Source organism: Rhopalosiphum maidis, chromosome 4 (assembly GCF_003676215.2).
Source record: "Rhopalosiphum maidis isolate BTI-1 chromosome 4, ASM367621v3, whole genome shotgun sequence".
Lineage (NCBI taxonomy): Eukaryota > Metazoa > Arthropoda > Insecta > Hemiptera > Aphididae > Rhopalosiphum > Rhopalosiphum maidis.
Window position 1 is genome coordinate 27,952,781 of NC_040880.1, and position 26,142 is coordinate 27,978,922.

The window sequence follows — 26,142 nt, forward strand, 5'->3', positions numbered from 1 at the left end:
CTGCAATATACCCACGCATGAGTACACTGTACACAGGTCGAGTATTATTTACTACAAAACTTGTTTAGTATTAGGTAAAACCACACAATACCAATCTCATCACAATGTATATGAATAAAAAAAAAAATTATGTTATTGTGGAATTTATACTCGGATGATATAATAATTATGTCTTTACTAAATTATAACAATTATTATCAACACTTATAGACACTATTTACATTATTCTACCGGAAAGTTATAAAATACGAAATTTCAGTACTGTAACGGTTGAATAATTTTGAAAATGGTGGCCAAAAATTATACATATCAAAAAAAAGCATTTAATTGTTGAAGTTGGGTGGTCGTTATTTTAGTAATATGCCTTGCAAAAGTGTTACACTTACTCAAGTTCAATCAATTGATATTGTTTATAAATAAAAATATTTTCAAATAGTAATAATGAACACAATTTATTATGAGAATGAATGATTTTTGTTGGTGACTTATGTTATTTGCATAGTGGCGATCTAATGGTTAATACTGTCTAAATATTAAAATTAATGTTATGTATATAGGATGTTTCACCAAGTATGCTTACTCTATTTTTACATTATTTAATTATTACATTATTCAAATTCTATTTATTTTTTATCATTTTTAAGTTTACTTAATTATCTTAGTTATAATTATTTTAATTTATTGGAACGCTACTAGAAACACAAGTCGTCATTTAAAACTGTATGATGGTGGAGAAAACTATTACAGTGGTAATTAAATAAAATCTTATATTAAGCATCAAGTTAAAAAAAATAATATACACTTACGTTTATTGAATGACTAACATCTGGAATAATTGTTTAACTCAGTAAAAACAAAGAAATCTAACTATTTAACAATTTTATTTATTTTTTTTTTTTGTTTTCAATTAAGTTGTACATATTATAAATGTTCTTCGTTTGGTTTAATTTTTTTAATTAAATATTTGTCTGCAAGCAATGCTTGTGTAAACTAATTTTAAATAAAAGTTTATTACAATTCGCCACTATGGAATGAATTAATTTCGTTTAGTTATGCAATTTAAAAATAAAAATAAAACGTTAAATTGGGTTTCAGCCAATAATTACACGTGAAAGCTTATTGTTTATCTGAAAGCTTAAACCACACGAATGATGATTCATTTTCGGCTTTAGTGGTAATGCCGCGTTTACCGTGTTAATTTAAAACCAGTCGATAATAAATTATTCATATATTAATGACAACACAAAACTAGATGCGATTTTTTTAATTTCTTTGGAACACCGGGCTGATGTAATTATTGTCGACATAAATGCACAATTTGTTTTCAATCTATCTATTTATTCACTGCCCTATGTTTTGTTATTTACAATGTTGTTCTTGTTTAAAATCACGTATAGTCATAATATTCAACAAGGATTATTTTTACTATTATTATTATTTAATCTTTTTCCCAGTTTTATATTTAATTTAGTTTTATGCGCTCGTATAGTCGAATAATAAAGGCGCCAGCGTTGTTCCCGGCTTGGCTTAAAGAAGTACTTGAAAATGAGTTGCATATTTTGTTATACTTTACTATAAAAATTACAACACATAATGACATACAAATTTATTGTTATGTACATTGTACAACAATATTTATTCAAATTTAATAACATAATAATAATATTATTTAAAATAAACATGTATATAGGTCGAAGTAAAAATAGCTGATATAATATAATATTATGTAATAAACTAGGTAATTACTATGTAATACCGCTTCTTGATCTAATCAATTTTAAATATTTAATTAACAGTTATCATAATTTAGTATTTATATTTAAAACCATATTTTAAAAAAATTGATAAAAATAAAAATTGTTGGTTATAACTAAATAACTTATTACTTACATAGTTGGTTAATTACACCTCCTGGTGATTTTTGTTATATTCGGTGTATTATAATATAATATATCATTATATTTTTTATTATTTATTATCATTATAATATTATGTTTTTCGTTTCTGCTACAATTGTTATTGCTTAACGTTTTGTAAAATGAATATACTTTAAAACAACCACACAGTTAGTAAAGAACAACGAAATTCTTACATTATTTACATTTTAGTCGATTCTATATTATGATATTGTATTTGAGTTATTTGCTCATCGTTATAACTTTCTATTTATGATTGTCAACACGCGAATACGCAGCATAATATGGATATTACTATATTAGTAAAGGATAATATATATTTGTCTCTTGAACTTTATGGTAGTAGGTTCCTATTGCGTGCATTTGACTTTTGATTGTCTTATAAGTTGTTACTTATACGAAGTCAATATCTTTGTTATAGGAAATATAAGTGTTACCTATCAATTTAACTTCTCGTGTTGTTTAGTTTGAATACACCATAAACTACGTTATATAATTACCCTTAAACATAATATTACTATTATGTAATTTTAGCAATTATTTCAATCGATTATGTTGAACAAATTTTCTTCTTCTTTTTTATATTTATTTTATATTGGCTTGGTTCCACATTCAGGTTTTTTTGGAATAAAATAAAAAAAATATTTTATCGGACTATCGCAATAATTCATATTCATGATTATTATCATACCTAATAACTCAAAATACCTAACCTATAATAATAAATAATAATAATAATAATAATAATAAAACATAAACCCGACACGTCCGCCTGTATGGGTATAATATTGTAAGATATCCTACACTCGGGTAAAAGAAATAACTTATCTCGCATAGGTAGCATACACAATTCTAGGCAAATTTAAATAAATAAATATACAATACAAACAAACAAATAACAATATATATATAAAAAAAAAATATTTATATTTATCAAACAATCAGCATGCCATTGCTCCTGCAGATTTATACGTATTTTAACACGACAGAAAAATACCGTTAAATATGCTTGTATAAATATAATATCGGTATAGAAGGTCACTTACCGATGACGGACAAGTTGTATCGGAAACTCTTGGTGGCGGAATTTCGGAAATCCACACGACATCTATACACGCCCTCATCGTTCCGGTGCACTTCATCCACCAATAGACATGCCGGATCTGTAACTGTCCGGAAGGAGGCACGGTTGCCGAACACATTCGGCGCTGAATAATGGTGTGCTTGATCCAACGGCATGCCTCTTACGTCAAAGCTGTAAATATAAAATAATTTAGTCACGTTGTCAGCCAATGTATGAGATAATGTTGTGCATTGGTTTATAGGTTTTTGAGGTGTTTGTATCTGATCTTGGTCACCGAAACGTGAGTGTATTAGTTTCCTATAGGTATATCAATAGTATCAATATCTGTCCGTCGAAAATATGTAGATCTGACCCCAGTAAGTATGATTCTATAGTTCTACGCCAACCCTAAAGGATTATGCTAAAAGATAATAATTTAGAATATTTTAACTATACAGCTATCTACTAGTAATGTTTTATAATGATGAAATAAAAATAAAAATGATCGTGATCAAGTAAGGCACTGCGCGTGTAAATTATTTATTTTAATGTATTTAAATAACAAATATTTAAGTATTATACCGTTTGCTTATTTCTCACATTGAATACATATTTTTAAAATGTACATCGTTCAAATGGTTATATTTATCCACAAAAATTTAAAACAAATAAATTATAAATCACGGAGATGTTAACGGCGTTGTATTGGTATCATAGATATAGATTGTCTACCAGTTTGTTTTCTTGAAATAATAAATTCTGTCAATTAAACATCATAAAAATTTATTGGCATCTAAATAATTTGAAAACAAAACTATAAAATTATTCAAAACGAATATTCTACATTAAAACTTTTTAAGATTTTATGCTTGTTGACGTTGTTATGAATAAAATGTACAATGACAAAATTATACGGATTTATAATTAGTTCATTTAAATTCACCTTAAAATGTATAATGTATTAATAACAGATTTGCCTGGGGAGATGCCTGGAATTTTATACTCAACGATAATCAAATAAGTTGACAAAGAACATTATAATAACGTAGATAATTACGTTTAAGATTATATTTGCTAGTATGTTTGAGTCACATAACTAAGTGTCTCGTGAATTGATTATAATATTTTTTTTTGTATAATGTTCAATAATTAAAACATTGTATTCAAGTAAAAATTCTGAATTAACAAAGAAAACATTTTACAGTATAAAAACACAATAATTATAGTAATAATGATAATGGAAGACATTCTTAATGGTTATGTATAAGCCTGTAGATGAGTGTACAAACAAGGTACTGGTTATACCATTTTTCTAGCTAAATTAATGTAAATTATACTCTAAATTTAAGCGATATCATCAAGCATATCTTATTTCAGAGATAAAATATATGTTTCACTTAAAATAAATACTATTATCTATTTTTATTAAATATTGAAAGTGATTTATCATAATTATGAAATCTGTCTTCTATGTTTGTATACATTATCTGATTTTTTTATAATATTATTAACTACCAGCAAGCATAATTTTACAATTCAAATTTAAAGAAAACTAGAAACTCGCTTTGCATATGCTTTATAGTGTATTGGTGTCAAATACACTTAAATATTATTTAGAATTTAGTATAACACTGTAATGAATGTATTCAAATTGAATTTAATAATGATAGATCATCGTATACTAAAAAACACTATGAGCGTAGACGGTTTGTCAGCATATATTTCTAAGGATATTCTATTATAATATATTTGTATTGGTATTAGTAATAGTATATAAAGATTGGAAATAATTTTTGCAAAAATATGATCACATAATATGTTATGTAATAATCATTTGTGTAAAATAACTTAAAATATATCTAAATATATTTTTTTAAATTTAATATGAATACGTAAAGTACGTATAGCGGTAAAAAGTTTCGAGTCTCTACTTATATTTCATAATTCACAAATATTCCCACTGCATTCAAAAAAATCTTAATAAGTAAAATGTATTATTATCATAGAATAAAAAACACTCATCATTATAAAAACAACACATATATGCCTACACGTAGAACCTAAAATGGAACCAAACTACCAAATATATTATAGAAAAACAATAAAACCATTGAATTATCCAATAATAATGCATAAAAAACTCGTCTCGTATCTTATTTTCTACTTCATAGTTCATGATATAACTACCTTATCTAATATTTAAAAAAATAATGTACTCTAATACAAAAAATACGATTGTCATCGCAAATGCAATTTCACGACGTAAACCATTATTGGTTTGCTTTCAACTCTTAACCTATTTTTAAAAATCTCTGATCGTTCACTAAACTCACCAATATATAATTTAAAATGACGTGTATTTTTTACGGATATTATTCTACCTGTAATGTGATATCATTACGGTTTTATACGTGATGCATAATTGTACGGATTGTTGAAATTATACAATGTTATTTAACATGCACTATACGCTGACCGTATTAATGTTTTAGAAAACTTAGAAAACAGCAGGCGTAGACAATTATTTCTTGAAAAAAAAATCACGATCGCCGTAAAACCGCTCCAAAGTAGTCTTTAGGACTTTAAAAGCTTATATCGAAAATGTTTTATCTGTCTATCGGCGAGATCTGGACTTGCAGGAAGCGTCGGGACTCGAAAGTTTATCACCGTCTAACGAATTGTATACATGACCAAATAGCGAAAACGGTAAGTAAACAACATCATACCTATGACTTTTAGATTTGATTTATGGTAATTTCGCCGGCATAGAATAAATTTATAACGGTTTGCTGGTCAGGTGTGCAACCACTAACCACACGGACGTCGAAAACCATTTCCTATACCAATCGCAGCCGCCGCGTACAAATCGCACGTGGCCGACTATACACACTACTATATATATATATCATCGTAATAAAATATTATACCGTACGAAACCGGGGCGGACGGCGAGGACCGACGAATAAACAGTCGTATAATCCGGCCCATTGGTTGTCTTTCCGTACGGAATTTAATTGAATTCTCCGCTCCTCGTCCCCGCGCATCAACTCGGTACTAGTGCGACTGTACGTCACTGCGGCGGCGGCGGCGGCGGCGGCGGCGGCGGTGGGCGGTGGATTTCCGCGACTTTTTTTCCATACCGGACGGGCGGCGGGACGACGAGAAAAGATTACGAATCCGAGTGGTGGTACGTATAGTCGTAAATTTCCAGGCCAATTAACAGATAAACCGGATAGCGTTGGGTTTTGCATGTTAATATCGTCGTCGGGCGTTAATAATTGGCCTAGTGTAGTATATTATTATTAATATATATATATATACGTATGTATGCGTGTGTTTGTGTGTATGTGTGTGTGTGTGAGCGGCTATACATATCTGGTGTGTTCACGGTGTGCGGGGTTATAGTTGCTTCGAGACCGCGGGAAGGGTTGTGTCTCGGGGATTCGGGTTTTTTACGCCCGTTGCGCTCGCTGCCGTCCGCCACTGCTGCGTGTACACACAATAATGTACGTAGGCTATATTACACCGATTATATATATTATAAATTATTGTATCTCGCGCCATTACAACTATGCATCTATTACACCGACAGCGCAGCGGATGGTCCGAAATGACGGCTTTTAATTTGTGCGGATGGCGCGAGGCGGGCACAGACCTGCTAGTCGGCTGCTGCGGCGAAGACCTATTATATCATTACTGTTATTTACCAGAAATAACCTGTATCGCGCGAATATTGTCGTCGTGAGGTGTTTTTTTTTTTTTTTTTTTTTTTTTTTTAAAGTAGTATACAATTTCTCTCTCTTTCTCGTCGTCTCTTATTTTAATCGGAGAATGTGTAATATCGAATAACCTATACGAATTATACTGTTTGCCGAAGTCGTATATGCTAATTTTAAGGGACTTTTAACGACGGAAATCGATCAGCTAACCGAGAAAAATATTCAAAAACGTACCGTAACCGACTCCATATGGGTCAAGATAGATAAAATATAGATGGCACTTGATAAAAACGTATAGGTACTACTTGTGGTAAATGAAATGAAAAACGATCGGAATAACAATAAACAGTAAATACCTACGTCATATTATTAAAGATGCTAGTCGGAATTGTAAGAATACGTTAAATTTATCGTATTTCACATCCAACCGAATCGAAATCCAATGTGACATTTCGTACGTCACGTTGAATCCGAATCAGTTAGCTGTTCACGTAACGAACATCCTTCATCCCTTTCAAAATACGGACCGTGAGGATAGTGTAAGTATCACATGAGGTAGGTACTTGCCATTGAATTTTTATCAAATATGAAATATTTTCACATATTATGTATTATGTATTAGTAATATAAATTCTAAATTTAAAAATATTTAGTGTTATCAGTTAGCAAATAATAATAATAAAATCAATGATAGGAAAATATGAAATGCAACCAACTATTTTAATCCATAAAATATTATGCTACTAACTATGTCATAAATTCATAATATTGTGTAATTTCAACAATTTGAATAATCAGTTCGTTCATATAATATCTACCACGAAACTTCAACTTTCAATTTTCAATTGAAAAACAACTTTTTCAGAATATTATTAAAAGCGTTGCTCATCGCTTAGCGCAAATAAGTCTTTTGAAAATACGTTTTTTTAGAAATCTAAGTACAATAAATATATTTTGTATTATCTAACCATTCTCCGAAACAGACTAATATTTGAGAAGTCATTGAACAATATTGAAGATTTTATAACAAAATAACTATAAAAAAATTATAGTTAAAATTATTTTTTTTCATTCTTTAAAAACATTTTCGTCACCTCAATTTGAAACTAAAATGTCGTAATAAAAATTGTGTTTATATATTTAATGCATTTTCTGGTTTCTGTATAAACTAGTTATAAAGAATCTTGATTCAAATTTTCAATCCTTAACTAAAAGAAGTTGAACATTTTATACATTTTTGACTACAAAATAATATTAAAATATTCATGATTTCGACAAATTTGGTCATCATGTGAATTATAATTATTAATATAATGCATAAAAAATGTTAGTTTAAAAATTTTAAGACCATTTCAACGATTATCTGTTTTCTAATTACAACAAAAGAAGAAAGTCTATTTTGTCAAAAATTGATTTTAGACAAACATTTCCGGTTTTTTCACATTTCATTTTCTCGGTTATTAGAATTTTTGAGATTTTTCAATTTTGACCTCTCATTTCCCAACATTACTGACTAAATCCAATCTGCTAATCTTTAAAGTTTAAGATGAAAGCATTTTTTTCTATTATAAAATGGTTACACGTACACAAAAAAACATAAAATAAATAACACACGTCATTGTAAAATCAATACATTAATCGCTCCACTCAGAATCTAAAAATAAATAAATAAATAAATGATGAAAAATGATAAACACTTTACTCGCTCTTTTAACGGTTGAGAATGATTTTTTTATTTTAATGGCATGTCCGACATTCGACATTCGTCCTGAAATGTTATCACAATATAGTAATTTAATGTTTTTACCTATATGCACGGTGGCCTTATATATCTAATGTATATATTATAAATACGTAAAATTAATATCACGTCACTTTGTGTCCTATGGATTGTGCAAACTGCAAGCACTATCAAAAGCACATATACATGTATATAAATGTCCTACTTATTATACAGGCACGCATACTATATATGTATGAGTATGTGCACGGAACAACTGTGGAGCTGCCCGGAAACTGAGCGGACGGGGGGGGGGGGAGAAGAAAAAATATAAATGAGAAAAAAAAAATTGTGCACGTTACTCCAAATATCACTACTCTCGCGGTGGCATATCCGTGTTTTTTTTTTTTTAACCAAACGATTCCTTGTAATTACAAAACAACGTTTTTGGTAAAAAAAAAAAAACAAAAAAGTAATAATAAAAAACGCTCAAATTCACCAGAAAAATCACTGTAACGTGATATTATAAAAATAACCGCCTAGTATAATAATGTACATTGTAGGTACATATTATAATATTGTACACTAATACATGTGTGCAATCGACTATGCGTTTGCGGTTTTTCCGGCTAAACATTCCGAGTTCGACTGAGCGGGTACATTGCCGCGCTTATTGTAATATCACAATGTCGTGTTATATATACAATATAATATAATGTAATACGTGCAATACTATACGTATACCTAATATATATATATATATATATATATTATATGCGAATTGAAACAAGCACAGTACAGAGATAATAATATAATAATGGTCGAATTCCTTAATATTTTATCCGCCGCAGAAAGGCTTTACAAGCGGTACCATATTATAATAAATCATGGGATTTGGTGTGCACAGACCGTATATTAATAAACACCTCATTGTAGTTTTTCTTTTGTTCTGTTAATCATTGTTAAGCACACATACACGCGCGCGAGCACGTACACATCTATATCATGTGCATTTGATATGTACATATGAACATATAAATTACGATATAAATATATATAATATTTATGTGTTTGTTATTATTTGTGTGAGAGTGCGTGAGAGAAAAATATTGTCGTTGACGCGAAAAAACCTCCTATGTGCAAAATTGTTAAATTGAAGTTTCGGACCTCCCCCCCTCCCAATCAATACCCAATCACCCCCTAAAACACACTATAGTCGTATCCAGAAAAAAAAATATTAGCATTGATATAAAAAAAGCTCATATACGTTATTTTTCTTTTATAATTAATGAATATAAAATACATCTCCAACTTCTCGAAAACAAACCCACATCACCTGCCTGACTAATTTTTGATATCTTATGTAACCCATGTAACATGTTATGAAAAAATTAAAAACATAAAACTCTACTAAATGATTAAAAAAAAAAAATTAAATCTATGATGTGATATTTTTTTTTTTTAATTTAAAATCCTATTTTTTCTGTTAATAACGTATGTAATACATTTATAAAAAAATAGAAATAGAAAACTTTATTGACAGTCGAACGCATTACCATAGAATAAAAATAAATAATATGACGTATTGATATTAAAATACATTAAACGTTGGATACTCTAACAAGTCCAACACAATATAAATAAAAAAAACAATATTAATAATATGTACATCGTAAATCGTAATTCGAAAATTAATATAATATCGTGACACTGTTTAGTATACGATTTTTGAGTACGTATGATTTAATGTTTATACATCAGGTATAATAAAATTATATATAGGAAAAAAATCTTGTTAGTGTTATTAAAAAACATTGAAATGAACATTAATCCAATATGAAATTGAATAGGTATTGATACAAAACAATAAGACCAATTGATTTTTTTTTTTTTACTGTTTGCCGTCATAAAAATTAACGACCGTCCAACAGACCTTCGTAAGGTTAGGTTTGCATATATAGAAGAGTTCGGTGATAAATTAAAAACAAACAGCTATAATTTGCAAAAAAAAAAATAAATAATAAAATAATCGATTTTAAAGTTATATAAAAAGCTAATATGAAAGGCAAAAATAAAAATAATTGTGACACTATAATTGAGGAGAGCAATGACTTTGACAGTTGTGGCAGAAGGTACGACAGGACAATTTAAAAAAGGTGAGAAAAATTGATAACGAGAAAAGTTTTTCATAAAAAAAAAAATAAATTTTAATAAAAATATTTGTGGATTTCAGCTTTATACGTGAACTATGATATATATTATAAAAACTGGATTTTTTTTTTTTAAATTAATGCAAATGATTATTATTTGCTGATATCCGTTTTAATTTGGCAAGCATCATCTGACAGTTTTCTATCTCATGTTTTCTCATTTAACATACTACGTTGTTGGATCTAAATGGATGAAAACGATTCATCTCGAAAAACATTTATTCGGTACGAGTTAAGCTGTAACTAACAAGATAATCCATTTAACGCTATCCGCCATTTTTTATTCTTGTGCTAATTTAATAGCCGTGCGTTTTTTTCCACTCCGATATCCTAATTCTCATTAATAGGGGAAAAACGGCTTCAATAAAATGTTTACTAAATACTTATGCAGACAATCCTGCATAATATCTATACATTTTATCAGAATGATAATATGATGGAAGTTTTGTTTTGAAAAATTGTATGAAAATGTATACAAATCTCAACATAATAAAACATAATAAAATAGTTACTGTTACAAAAGAATTATAATACGTATGATCACCTATAATACGATTTAAGTATAAATATATCTTTATTATTTATGTTCATGTATGTAACTGCAAAAAAAAAAATAAAAAGTACACACAAATAACTAACTAAGTAATTTTAATTTCAGTTTTAACGGGTATGTGGGTAGGTATATATAGTTAATTGCAAAATCATAACAATAAGACTTTTGTAATTTCATAATTTGTTATGAGTGTTATGACTTTCTAAGAAAATTTTATTCGCGTTATCTTAGAAATCAGTAAACGATAAAATTATGAAATATTTAATATTAAATATTATTTAATTAATTAAATGATTTTCGGAAAAAATCATAATAAGAAAAATGTTAGGTATACTTTGAAATAGAGTTAAACGAGTTCTGAATAAATGAAAAAAATGCACTTGGATATGAAAATAAATAATTTGAGTAAAACATGGTTATAGGTACACCTGTAGTATAGCGAATAATTTGCGTTAATAAAAAAATAATTACACGGAAGTGTGTTTGGAGAATGTAATAATACTTTTTCAAAAATAATAATGTCGTTCATCGTTACGTAATATATTATTATAATTCAACAGTGATGACAATAAATTAAAGGCCGTCTGGCAGCAGTGCGGTGAGTGTATAATAGGACCTATTGCAGCAGTGGCGGCAGAAAACAATTTGTGCATTAAACGCGCTCAAAGGTCGAACGACGTGTGTGTGTGTGTGTGTGCACGAAAGTATATATACCATACATATGTACGTTGTGTGTGGAACTAATTTCATAACGGTTTGTCGGGCATGTTTGGGGCATTTCAATTACTGCAGCAGTTTGTACGGTGAAAATAATAATAAGAAAGACCTTTTAAAAGACCGTTTTCGTATATTGTATAGTATGTATACTGGTGAATATAATTTCGTCGACACATAAAATAAGACCCTTGCCCGAAAGGAAAAACAAAAATAAAAATACCCAACGCGACTCGCACGGGGTATAGGTGTATATAGGTGCACACCCTACGGCCTCCCCGCCCGCCAACGGTCAACAAACACTACACCGCTATACTGTCGGTATTTCGCTTAGATATATGTGTACACACCGGCAGCCGTTATTAAATGAATTAGAATAACGTTTCGGTTCATTGGATTTGACGGGGGGTCCGGTCGACCTTTGTCGAATAATACCATGGCCCCAACAGCGACTTTCCGCCCATTCACATTCCGCCGGAATGCACGCGAAGGGTTCGGCAATGTCCGTCCTCGCCGAAATGCCTCAACCCCTATACGTATAAATGTGCGAACGCGGCCGACCTCGCGATGTTATCACGAAACGTTTCTTTTGGGGTCCCCTCACACTCCATATAATAATAATATCAATATGTATATATATATACATGTTATATTGATGTACGACTCCTTTTCTTTAAATAGTATTTTTATTTTTTATTTTCATCGCCGGCAGTAGGTGTTGGGCGTAGGCGTATTACGCTTGATAATCGTTAAATTTATTTCATTTTTACCACAACACAATTAAGATTGATAATACCTATATGTAAATTTAGTGTCATTTATTTATTCGCTTACACCCGATGGCCAATGCGAAGTAATTATATGTTATAAAAAGTCACGAAAATTACTAAAATAACTAATTCTGAAACGAATATAATTTAATACTAGTACGATTAGTATTAGTCCCTCGGGTTTATTCATAACATATCAGAGAAAAATTTAATCTTTCATTCAACTATCTAATATACTTAATAAGAACTTTTTTCTATTTTTAATAAAATATTATGTTTCTATTATATTTCTTTACTAAGAAAAAAAATTGATAAAATAATGTACTTTTTATGATATAAAAATATATTAGTATATTTAATTAATAGAATTAATATTGTAATATAATATAATTAAATATTATTAATTATTTATTTTACTTTAATAATATATTTTATAGATAATATAAATCATTTTGGACAGATATTTACAATTTTTCAAACAATTAATAGTTAATGAATAGTATTAAATAACGTCATTATAAATAACATGAAACCATATTTTTGAAAACGAATATTATCAATAGTCATAATTCGTTTAATAAGTTCGTTCGATAATTTATGTTGCATATATTACGAATATAGATGTAGAAGGGAACTTGGTAATGGGTATTAAACTGCGAAACATTTAAGTTAAATAGTGAGTTGTAAGTAGGAGAATATATTTTACCATTTAAATTTGATACCTATAGGCTCCATACTAAAGTTTTATCAAACTTTTATAACATTCGTGTATAATATCTTACTAAAGTTTAGTATGATTTGTCTTTTTTATACGTCTTAGAATAGTTAACTGTATTTTAATGATATTTGTGTTTAACTACTTGATTTTTTAACCTTACTATAATTTTATCATAAAATTACAATATTAGCTTTTAATATAAAAAAAATATTTCAAATAATATAAAAAAAAAAAAAAACATGTAGATAATGACACGTGTAGATTCTTACGTTCTGCAGGTGCCAGTTGTGAAAACAGTGGAATCATAATGATAATACAAATTAGGAACAACCCAGCGCAGTGTGATATTCTTTGTTATCGTATTATTAAATCATTAAAATTCGAAGTGCTCTACACACTCCGCGTCGGATGGTATTGCCGGAATGTCGTTTATGCGTCGCGGGCGGAGAATATCGTGGCGGTCTCGGTAACTGCGCGTATAGTATATATCACGTCGTACTTCCGGACAATGCGAACACGTCGTATTTATGCGAGCAAAACTTATACAGAGAGCAGCTCGCCGCTATAACTTACCTGCACGCGCACACGCACACAACACACCTATGCAGGTCGCCTCTGGTTTCCGGAAAACGAGCGGGTAGGCGCCTCACACACGCCAAGACGCGTGGAAAACCGGCGAATAGACGCACGCGTGTAAGTTAGTGTGTGTATGTATGTATGTATGTATGTGTGTGTGTGTGTGTGTGTGTGTCGTGGTACCTATGGCATAGAGTTCGCAAAGTGTGTTGTTCACTTCCGATGAATTAAATTCACCAGGAGCAGCGTCTGGCCGAGACACTTACCCCATAGCCATTCCCTCCGAGTAATTCAATAATTGCTTCGAACGCTTTCATCGTCGTTCGAAAGAGACGTTGTTTAATATATTATTATTATTATTATTATACTTCCCCAAGTATCATGTTTGTCAACATATTAATAACGCGCGTATTCAACGATAAAATTTGAAAGTCAAAAAATGATATTCTACCTCATCATGCTGTTATTATTATAATACATACCTACTTAACACTTAATTAATATTATGGACTAAAATTCTAAATACCAAAAGTACAATTGAGTTTTAAAATAAATGTATCTTTTAATCTTAACAAAACAAGAGAAAATATACTGTTTACTGATTATGGCCATGTGCAAATCATGAAATAAACACATAAATCGTAGACGCACCAATATCTTATTCGTGATAAAACTATCGACGGAATAAACAGATTTCTGGAAAAGATACATCTAATCAAAAAAGATCACCAAACACGACCGTCGCAAATTGAAAATATCTACATAAACATTGCAAGGCCAACGGGACTAAAAAATTTTAATGCACTACCTAGCTGGAATGAAATTGGAATAAAAATCCCAAGCATATACTATAACGTATGATTATTGTATATAGTAACTGAATCGTTCAGAAATTTTACGCAATCAATTCTATATGGGACAGAACTACAAAACTAACATCAGAATAATTGTATAACGTGGCCGAATCGGGATAAAAGAGCATTGTTATTGTACATACGGTTCAGTACCAAATGTCTGCGAGAATGTTTCAATCATAAAATGTCACCTGAAAACAGTTTGATTAAATAATTCAAAAATAATCAAATAAAATTGATTCGCTTCTCAGGTAACATTAACACGGGACGTCGTCTCGAAATGACGATACTTGGTGATACAGTTGTATCAGAATTAATCTAAAACTATATACGACACATTTTCTTGATCATTTGTTGGACATTGTTATAATGTTCTTACAATTTATTTGACGTTCGTTAAAAAGTTATGAGCAATTTCCTAAAAGCTCCTTAGAAAATTAACGCGTTCACGCCAACAGCCAAAACTTTATCTAACACTTCAAAAACCGTCCAAAATTATTCATAACAGTTTGTTGAATATTTTTGGTAAGGTCCTACCATTTGTTGAAATTTTATTTATTTTACATGTATTTTTGAAAAATCCTTAATTACTTAAACGACCAACTTATTGTCAAAAATATAATTATTTACAAAAAAAGATTTGTTCTAAATTATTATAATTTACTTATTCAATGAATATTTATTAATTTCTATAATTTTAAGCTAATACATGGACTTTCTGAATCAGAAAAATATTAAGAATATGAAATACATCAAATGAAAGTTCAAATAATATCCAGTCAGTTTGTATACAAGAATTAAGCAGCCAAATAGTAAAAGATGTGCCAATGAATATTTAGGCATTAATAACTATAGATAATTAAGAGACCTATACAGAAAAGACGTAATTTAAACATAGCTACAACATAGTTATTCAAGCAATAACTTGTACGTAAAAACTTAAACTGAAAAAAATGACTTATGATTAAAACATTATTTATAATAAATAAACTTATAACTCGTTTTTAATCTTTAATAATCTTTTTATTCATGAATTTTTATTCCATAAAATACGTAATAAGTTAAAAAACATGACACTAAGAAATTATACTTAAATTATAGACCAATTTTTCAGTGATACTCGTATGTATATATAAGCGAAGGATATTTGTCATAGAATATTTTTATAGACATTTGGTTGAACCATTGTATATATATATATGCACTATTTTCTTCTTCTACTTGAGATTTTCTCAATATTGGTATCATCGATTAAAGTCTGTCTGAAGTATTGATAAATGTATTTTTTTAAATAACGAAACGGTATCACATGCAATGATTCTATACATTTATTTCTCATTAATTTATTGTAATAATATGGTTGTATATTTCAAAAGAGGTTTATACAAAAAAAACTATATTGCGCATGCCTTTGAATTCAATACGTCAACGTTTAACCCCGTTAATAGCAAATGGCTTTACAAAACTACATGCATATTAAATTCATACCTAAAACTTATATCGCACAACTGATGTGTATTTACACAAAACAATATTCTCGTTATTATATTTTACATGACATTACGGGAATTCCGATGAATCGATGTTAAATAAAACCAAAAACTCGCATTAATATTACATTATAAATTTGAAAAAACTTTAAGTGACTTTTTGGTAATATTTAATATATCAATATACATATATGTATATTATATACAATATAATATATAAACCCCTAATAGCTTTTTCATGCAAAATCAACATTAAACCAAATTCACAAGACAGTAAGCGAGATGTAAATATATATATGCCATAAAATATAATATATATTTATAAAACATATTATATAAAAGCTGCCTGTATATTACTATTATCTATGTCCTATACAATTTAATACCAATTTAAAGTAGATACCGATAGTATTACGTATCAATAATTTGCGAGTACATTTTATTGAATTTGACGAATTTTAATAATTTAAAATATCTATAGACATATCTATAAAAACTTATATAATAATCGTTTATTCTTATTCTCAAGCTTTTTGATCCAGCAAAAAATATTTTATCGACATATATAGATAAAAACTAAAAATTGAAAAATTGAAAAAGAATCTAATAAGTATTTAGAAAAATATATCATACATGGGAAATGATAATAAAAACACTTGGTGTCTCCAGACACACAAAAAACAAACATCGTTGTAAAATCAATACATTTATCGCTTCGATTTTAATCTAGAAATCATTTCTTATAAATTGTATTTTAAAATTACTAATTAGCTTTGAAAATAATGCCATTAGAAGTCTATGTAGGGTTTTCAGCGTTTTTGCAACTTTCGAAAACCCCTTTTTATTTGCGATAGTAGTTACGGTACAGCTAAGTCCTGGAAAAGTGAAAAATAATTTTATGTGCAGTGTATTGAATTCCATTGAGTAAGGTAATGGACCGACTTGATAGACATTCGAGAAATCCCGGCTAGACTTTATACAAGATAGAAGGTGAATTATGATACACCGCGAATGAAATAGTATGGTATAATAAGGCTTTTAGTTTATTTAACGAAACAATAATCCAACATGATACGACGAAAATTTGTATAAATATACAAGCATACAGTGTAGATCGAGTGTGAAAATAAAGGTAGATGAAACCATTTCGTAATTTATAATTACGCAACGAATATTATGGATATTTTATTTATTTGATTCTGATTAGTGATTACATGGAATTATCTTCGGTAAACTCGATATAATTAATTAAACCCATTAGTGTATATTTTATTCTGCAGTCGTTGCTTTGTCGGGTAAAGCATTTATACCTAGTATAGTAGACGCATTATGGTAAATGATTTGAGAGTTCCTATGTATATTAAATATAAATTAATTTAGGAAATTATACCCAGACCCATCTAACAACGATATTTTGGCAACCAGCACTACCGATTTATACATCACCGTACACCATTATTCTTCCTTTTTCTACAACGGTGTGTAAGAGAGGCTCAACTTGACATCGAGGGCTTATAAATCCTTATTATAAATCCAAAAACAAAATTCAAGATTTATAATGTGAAGTTTCTCCCATCTATAATGTGATCATCATCAAACCTACGTAACATTTTTTAATTCTGGGCAATATTTAAACAAAAAACTACTGTGACTATCGTAGATTATAGTTATAACGGTAAAACATATACTATGAGCTCATATTAAATGCACAAACAATATTGAAAAAACACTGAGAAAATTTTACTTTTGAGTCCTCTTAAAACCACTCTCAAAAATGAAAATTAAAGAATTTTTTCTATTATACGTAAATCAGTGACTTTTGAAACACACACACACACAAATAGAATATTGTAAAATCAATAAATTCTTCGCTCCACCCAGTATCTAAAATATTAAATACTTCTCAACAAGTAAATTCTTTAAAATCATCAACCAATACTTAACACACATTTATTTATTTATTGTTAGCTAACAAATTCTAAAATTGACCCCAATAATAATGAGTGTAAAGAATACCAATTAAAAATTTAACGTTTTTTATAATAGTATAGACCGGAAACCTGAATAAATTATTCAGTTCTACCTCATATAATATACTCTGGCCAGAGAGTTATTGGACTATTGAATATATTAACCAATCTGTTAAAATGTCACCATGAAAATGGATTCGATTGAATTCAATTTGTCAATAATGTCATCAGAACAGGAATACAAAATGCTGATCGCGAGCAAAACGCAAGACGAGAAACGTTGGCTGTGTTTCAAGAGAACGTATTATATTTTATCAACCTGCCAAATCCTCGGGGTTCGGTGAATTACTCAGACCACCGCGATTGCTTTGTCGAGTGTTTTCCGATTTTCTCATCGCCCCAAACTCGGAACCTATTGAATGCGACGACCACTAGTGCAAGTGCGGGTAAAAACACGACCAGGGTTGCGGTTGGACTGAAATAGCAGTCACTATACTGTTAAATAATACTTCCCCGCTGTATTTGTCCGGTAAACTTTATTTTTTAACTTAACTTTATTCGTCAAAAGAGTTTTCACTCAACAACTAACCGGATGCCTTCCAATTATGCGTATAATATATTGAATATAGAGTCAAGAGAGAGGGAATAAAACTATTCTCTGTTTAGGGCTACCACGTGTAGAAAAATAGTACAACAACACAACACTTACAAAACAATAAAAATGATAACCACGTAGCACTGCGAAACTTGGAGTTATACAAGACAAGCATTGTATTATAATAATTTTAGGTGACAGGTGGAACACAACATGTTACCTACTTGATAATATTACGATCAGGAAACACGCGAACTTGTCTACGGTATAATATAATATAATTAATAACATTATGTACTGCAAACAGTTTTTCTAGGCGCGGTGGTGACGATCTTAATAATATTATCGATCGGTGGGAAAGGTAGTGATGAGTGTGTCGTCTTAATCGAGAAAAGCGATAAAAAAAAAAAAAATCAAAATATGCCACTCAATACTTAGGTAACAATAATAAATTACCAACAGTGAAATTTCACATTCCGTCAAATTGTGGTTTACTGTGTATTATTATTATTATTATTATTAAATTATTTTGGTCGTCCCGAATAATGCACTGTGGAAAATCACGAATGAAAAGACGATGGGCTCACGAAAATTAAATTGTTGATGATGGGTGGTATATATGTTGGTCGGTCCTTATATTTTTCGTCGATTCTATGTATTGTTACCTGGCGAATTTCATTTGACGTGTAATTTTCGCACTGTCTGCGGATGGAATACGAACTCAAATAAAGTTCGAAATGTGTAGAAAAAAAAAAACCGAAAACTTATTGCAATTTGAACGAAAGTTCAACGTCATGTCACACCGTCACGCGTCGTCATAATATTCTATCAGGATAATCGAAATATAATATTATGCATACTTTACGATGTATCTTCTTCGCTCTCTGTATAGTGTATGATTATGTGCTATGTTTGTCCTTTTCTCGAATCATTTACAATAATAAACAAAAGCGCTCGATACGTCCGGCCCCGTAACATAATGTTGTGCGCTGACCTCGAGGCACTATGCACGGTGTAAACCCAATTCTATATTTTGCGAAGAGATCGATGATAAGGTCTTACGTTGTGCAGAAAGGGGAGGAAAAAATCTTACGTGGCTATATGTTCTGTTTGGTCGTGACGTCCCTAAAATACACCCTAAATCTGACGTTATCCGGCGATAATCGTGGCTATTACTGATATAATATAGTTGCCTCTTTTTCATAGTCGCATAATTTAATATCGCACCAACTATCTATAATAATAATATGGTGGTGATAATCGACCGTAATATCGTATTCTTTCTTGAATCGTCGCACAGCATTACTGATTATTTTTCGAGTCCGATAATTTTTATGATAAATTATTTTTTTCGACATTCCTGTCGTCTTATAATATTTCTAAGGGATGAAAATTATTCACTTGGAATAATTACATACTCGAAAAAGTATGAAAAAAATTCTACTTTGCGAAAATAATCATCGAACATTTGATTTAAAAAACAAATTACAATGTACCGCCACTGAAATGTGTCGTACACTCTTTAAGAAATTACAATAAATAACTTCATTCATATTATAAACATTGTCTATTTCGGTATAGAGGACGATTCTATATATAAACAGAATCACGAAGATTATATAATAACTGTTTATATACAAGCGTGTAGCAATAAAAATTAAATAAACTTATAAAAAAAAAATAAATATTGTTTTTAATGAAAACCGTTGTTATTTTATCTAAGTGAATAATAATTTGTATGATGTAAATATCGATGAACTTTTTTTCCCCTTATATGAACTTATATAAAACGTACACATATAAAACTATATTATAGTAATACGCTGTTATACGTATTACATGTACTCGTAGAACATCGGATAGTCAATAAGCTCACCGAATATAATTTAAGTTATATAATATAACTCATTTACAAATGAAAAAATAAATCAAAATTATAACAAAAAAATATATTAATGTATTACCTTTATCAGTATTTCTTCGTTGAGTTAGAATAATTTATCAAACTAAACGGGTACTCAAAAATCGTAACTAAGTAATATTCTGGTTTATCATGGTAAATGCGTATTATGTTAAAAAATATAAAACAAATTGGTAATACATTTTGATTTTGCGGAGTTATTTAATTTTAAAGCATACATGAAACTTAGAGTATTTCATGTTTGTACACTTTTGCGGCAAAGAGTACTAAATATTATATGTTTATAATTTATGAATAATACCAATACATTATATTTTACATATTCAACGTATTACTATGCAGGAATTTAAAACACAGTTTGGAATACGAACAGAAAACTATTTGCATACCATGGAATCTCACGGTTATAATTATCGACTAACGCATATTATACATGTGATGTTGTTTAAGATAAATTTCAGTGTGAATATTAAAACCTGCGTTTTGAATTGCTGATGAAAATATATAATAAAGGGTTAGCGTTGTTTTCGACGAAATGAAGTCGTATAGAGACCGCGAAATACACATTTTAGTGACACGAGGTTATTAGAATGGAAAACCACATTTCGTTTGAATACAATTTAAAAAAAAAATACAACATTTTATAATAATAAGTAGTAAACAGTTATTTCAGGACACAAATTGTATTGAAAATATCAAACTTTTTTTTAAAAGCTTGAATTATACTTTTAATATATCGAATAGTCGATAAGGTAGCTTATTTTTTTTTTATTTCAACAACGATTATCATTTTAAAATAATATATTGATCAAACTATAAAAATAAAATATATATATACATATATATATATATATATATTAGTATGACAGTATGCTTATAAAAGCAGCGTTTTAAATACGAAATTATCAAACGAATGGAAAACTTTTAAGTTGTTCAATTAAATTTACCTGATCTAAATGTGATAACCAAACTATTGTAGTTATAATGTAATATTTGAATAGCAGTAATGGGTGGAACTAACAAATTTATAGTTAATTTATCCACGGAGTAATTTACTAGTACTTAGGTAAATCTTAATGATAACGTCCATGGATTTTCTGGAGCTTAAATTGCCAAGAACCATCAGCTTAAACATTGTTCTTAACTATAGATTGTTACATCGAATTAACTTATGTGCAAAGTTTAATCTTATAAAACTCTAGGGAACAATTGTATTTATGAATTTGAATTATCTTGTTTGAGATAAATTAGGTTAGGTTCATAATATTGTAATTTTTTTTTATAATAACTTAAAGGATATTTGTTGCATTCTCATTTTCATAATTTATTTTTTTATGTTCTATAATAATCTAGTATATTAAAGCAATTTTCGAAGTATATTATTCGCATAATATAATATATGATTTGTAGAACACTATTTTATAATATTGGACTAAAGTTAATTTATTATTGGTATAATATAGATTATATAATATAAATTATTAAAACTAAAAGATACTTTAATAAATTTAAATAAGTTTCGTTTTATGTTTAACAACTAAATTAATGTTTCTGATATTATTACGATATTTTTATACAAATAACTACTATTGTGCAGAAATTAATGTTAATTTAGCTGGAGATTCTAAATAAATCACAAACAAACTGGAAACAGTTGTTTTCGAATTTAGATTTCATATTAAGTAGGTCTGTATTGTATGCATTTATAGGTATTACGGCTTGTGAAATCTAGTTTGAAACTTCAAATTTACTTCTAAATTAATTGCCAACACACCTATGTATCATAGCAATACGAACGATACGTTAGACGATGAATAAATAGTTATTACGTATGACTTGTATAGCAGCTATTAGCTGCTGAATTTAAAGTATAATAATAATTTTATGCAGCATACATATATTATATTATGTACGCAGTATATCCTGGCGGATGTGATTACGATGACCTAGTGAGGTGGAAAAGGTCAGTGTGCGCCGGAAAATGGAGTCTTAGAAAGATTATAAACATTCGGGTCGGTGCGTGTGTGGTACCAACGTTCCATACCAGAAATCAATCTTGGCCCGTAAAGTGATTGACGTAGTACCGAGGTCGCGAAAACAAAAACAAGATGAATGATCGGGGCCGTTGCGTTGACACGGGACTACGGGAGCAGTGTTGATCGAGGAGAGGTGGGAAAGCGAGTGTACGCAAAGCCAACAAACGAGTCCCTTTCACACCTCTAGCGAAACCGAAAGGACCCCGGGGACCAAAATAGTATATACACGTAGTCTGTGTGTGTTTGCGTGTGTGTGAGTGTGTGTGTTTTTGTGGTTGTGTGTGTGTGTGTGTGTGTGTGTGTGTGTGTGTGTGTGTGTGTGTGTGTGTGGGTGTGTGTGTGTGTTGAAGAACAAGTAGCAAGTGGAAGGCAAATTGGAAAACCTTTTTGCTTCACTCATAAATACGCACACACATTCACTACCCTTGAGGGACAGCCATTAATGGTGTATAGAGCGTTAGAACACATATTGGTAACAATTTTAAAACGTTATCGTTAGAAGTGTGTCTATACTTTGTTGTTGTGTTTTACGAAACGTGTCATTACATGTCAAGGCGGAAACAGAGAACGAAACTTGAAAACATCTCCAAATTCATTTCACGATTTTTCGCCGTAGTTATATCTTATACATATTTTGTTTCAGACGGTTTATATTACTTAGTACATTTAAGATATATAGTTGAAAATATGGTGTCATGCCTGTAGGTATAACACTCGAGAAAAAGTGATAACGTCGAAAAATATATTACAAAACAAATTTTGGTTTACATTTCCATAAAATTACATAATCCCGATAAATTAAGATAAAAATAAATACATAAAGGTATAATATTTTGTAATAACATAAGTTTTAATTTAATTTTTATCGTTTTTATTTTATACATAAAATATATTTTCTATACAAAAATTATTTTGTCACTAAATGTGTATCACATCAAATTTAAACTATGTGTATATTACATTGCAAACACAAAAGTCAACAGGATAAAATATGGCTGTAAAAAATTACGTTCAATACCATAATGAGCTTTTAAAAAATATTGATAATGTTGAATTGCTGACTTAATATAGTTCACAGGGATAATTTTTCAAACTTTATTAATATATCCTTTTATACCATTAAGTAAAATAACACGATGAGCGATCAATCTTTTATTTTATAGTAAAAAGACTTTATATATATATATATAAATCATTGCAGCATAATTACTCGTTTTTTTTCGTTGAAAATACTCATTAGTTTTAATTAAATTTACTCAATTTTATTAATCTGACAGAAAATTTAGCTTTGAAACTGAAAACATGTTAATTACTTTTACTAACTATAAAGAATATTTTACTTGTAAACATTTCATAAGGGTAGTACTCAGGACTAAGGGAGTCTAAGTTTAGACAGGTTGCAAACAATAACTGTGAACCATCCAATAATAACCCAGTTGTTACATACTATCAAAATTAAAAGATATTTATTTTAAGGTCTTATATTTTACTAAATTGAGTGATATTATAAAAAATCTAAAAATCAAATAGCTTATCAGAAATATGCTCGTGTATAATTCGTAAAAAAAATCTAATTAGAAATGTATTATGGACGATAGGCTTACTATTGCTATCAACGATGCTCACCCATTTTTATAATTTAAATGTTGGTAAATTTCATATAAATTATGGGAAGGTTACTTTTGATTTTCAAAGCATTACCTACGTGAAATATTGGTGACCGATGCCAGAAATAAAATTTTTCTGGAAAGGGGATCTGTTATGTATATACCTACTCATGTTTTATATTATTAAGATAAGATGATTCACAATTCTCGATTACTGACTTGGAAAAAAATCCATTTCGCAAAAACTCACTAAATAAAACTTGACTATTCAATATATCTAAAAGGTAGTTACGAGTCGTTTATAAAACAAATACAATCACATTTATTATATTTTATTATGTACTCAATAAATGTTGTTTTAATTAAATATTTTCTGTATTATTAAGTTATTTTTAGTAACGAAACAATAATAATGTACAAATTTATTATGTATAAAATGATTGCATGTGCAAGAAAAACTAATTCCATGTTGACATCGCTAGAGGATATGGCATATACAAATATGATGTTATCTCAACAGCTTATGTAACATAAAATTTGGAAGACCCAGCACCCCATTGCACTACGATATTTCGCTTCACTATAATATGAGAACGGTAAAAATGTGTATCAATTTCCGGTATGCGCAGTGAAAATGATATTATTCGCCTATATTTTTGAACCTTTATAATATTAATATTTGATTAAATGGAGATTGGTCTCAACACTACTGTATTCAAACATAAAAATAAACTGCATAAAATGTTACGGGAAGACTTTAGAAGACGAGATAAAATTCATGGTAATACGCATGGCATTATACCTATGTATTGTTATAGTAATTTAGGTTTATCATTATTTAGATTTATACATATTAAGCCAATGAACAACAACTATATTATGATAAAATATATAAATAATAAACATGCCTAGTTATTTTTAGGACATAAAAATGTATTATATAATAGAACACAATATAATCAACGTACCTAATAAAAATTCATTATTAAATTTGTTTTAATTACGTTATCTTACAAACTTATAAATAAATCAAAGCAAAATAAATATATTTTTAGAATTTTATAATAACCAGTATTGTAGTGTATATTATACAAGTTAAAATATTTTGATGTTTCCATATAAAACAGTTATAGACGCTGAATTTTTAATGAATCCTTGAGGAAATTTTATTATTACCGTAACATTCAACTAAATTTCAGATCCATTAATATTATTTAGAAATCGTCTCTTTTTCAAAAATGTTATCCGATATTAAAGAAAAAATAATGTTTTTTTTTTTTTTAATTCAAGCTGATATGTCAAGTATTAAATATTTTATTTCTGAGATTTACATATTTTAATATTTATCATTTATAAAAATATAAATAAAATATTAATTGTACTATTTATATAACTGTTTATTTCTTTCACAAATCACAATAAAATATGAGCAACTGTAAAATGTTACGGTCTAAGTGTGTTAAGTTATTCTCAAATTAAGTAGGATAAAACTTCGTACTGTCAGAATCCTATATACAACATTTAACCCACGATATGTTGTAACAATTATGAGTTTTCTAGAGGGGTTTTCCATTATATGACAATGAAAAACTTTGTAAAATAATTTTAAGGTACACAAAATAAATCTTATATTCTTAAAGAATTGTAACCTGACATAAATTATGAATTATTTAATTATAATTTTATATTTTAATGTACTATTGAACTTTT

The 26,142-nt window shown here is 28.9% G+C and overlaps 1 protein-coding gene across 1 annotated transcript in view; it reads right to left on the bottom strand.

The window, feature by feature from the left end:
* The window catches only part of LOC113558750 (hemicentin-1-like), a 318,777-nt gene that overhangs the window by 164,435 nt on the left and 128,200 nt on the right, over nt 1-26,142 (bottom strand). The window contains exon 3 of the mRNA XM_026964278.1: nt 2,963-3,171. Within this exon, the coding sequence (XP_026820079.1) occupies nt 2,963-3,171 (209 nt within the window). The remainder of the gene's footprint in view (nt 1-2,962; nt 3,172-26,142) is intronic.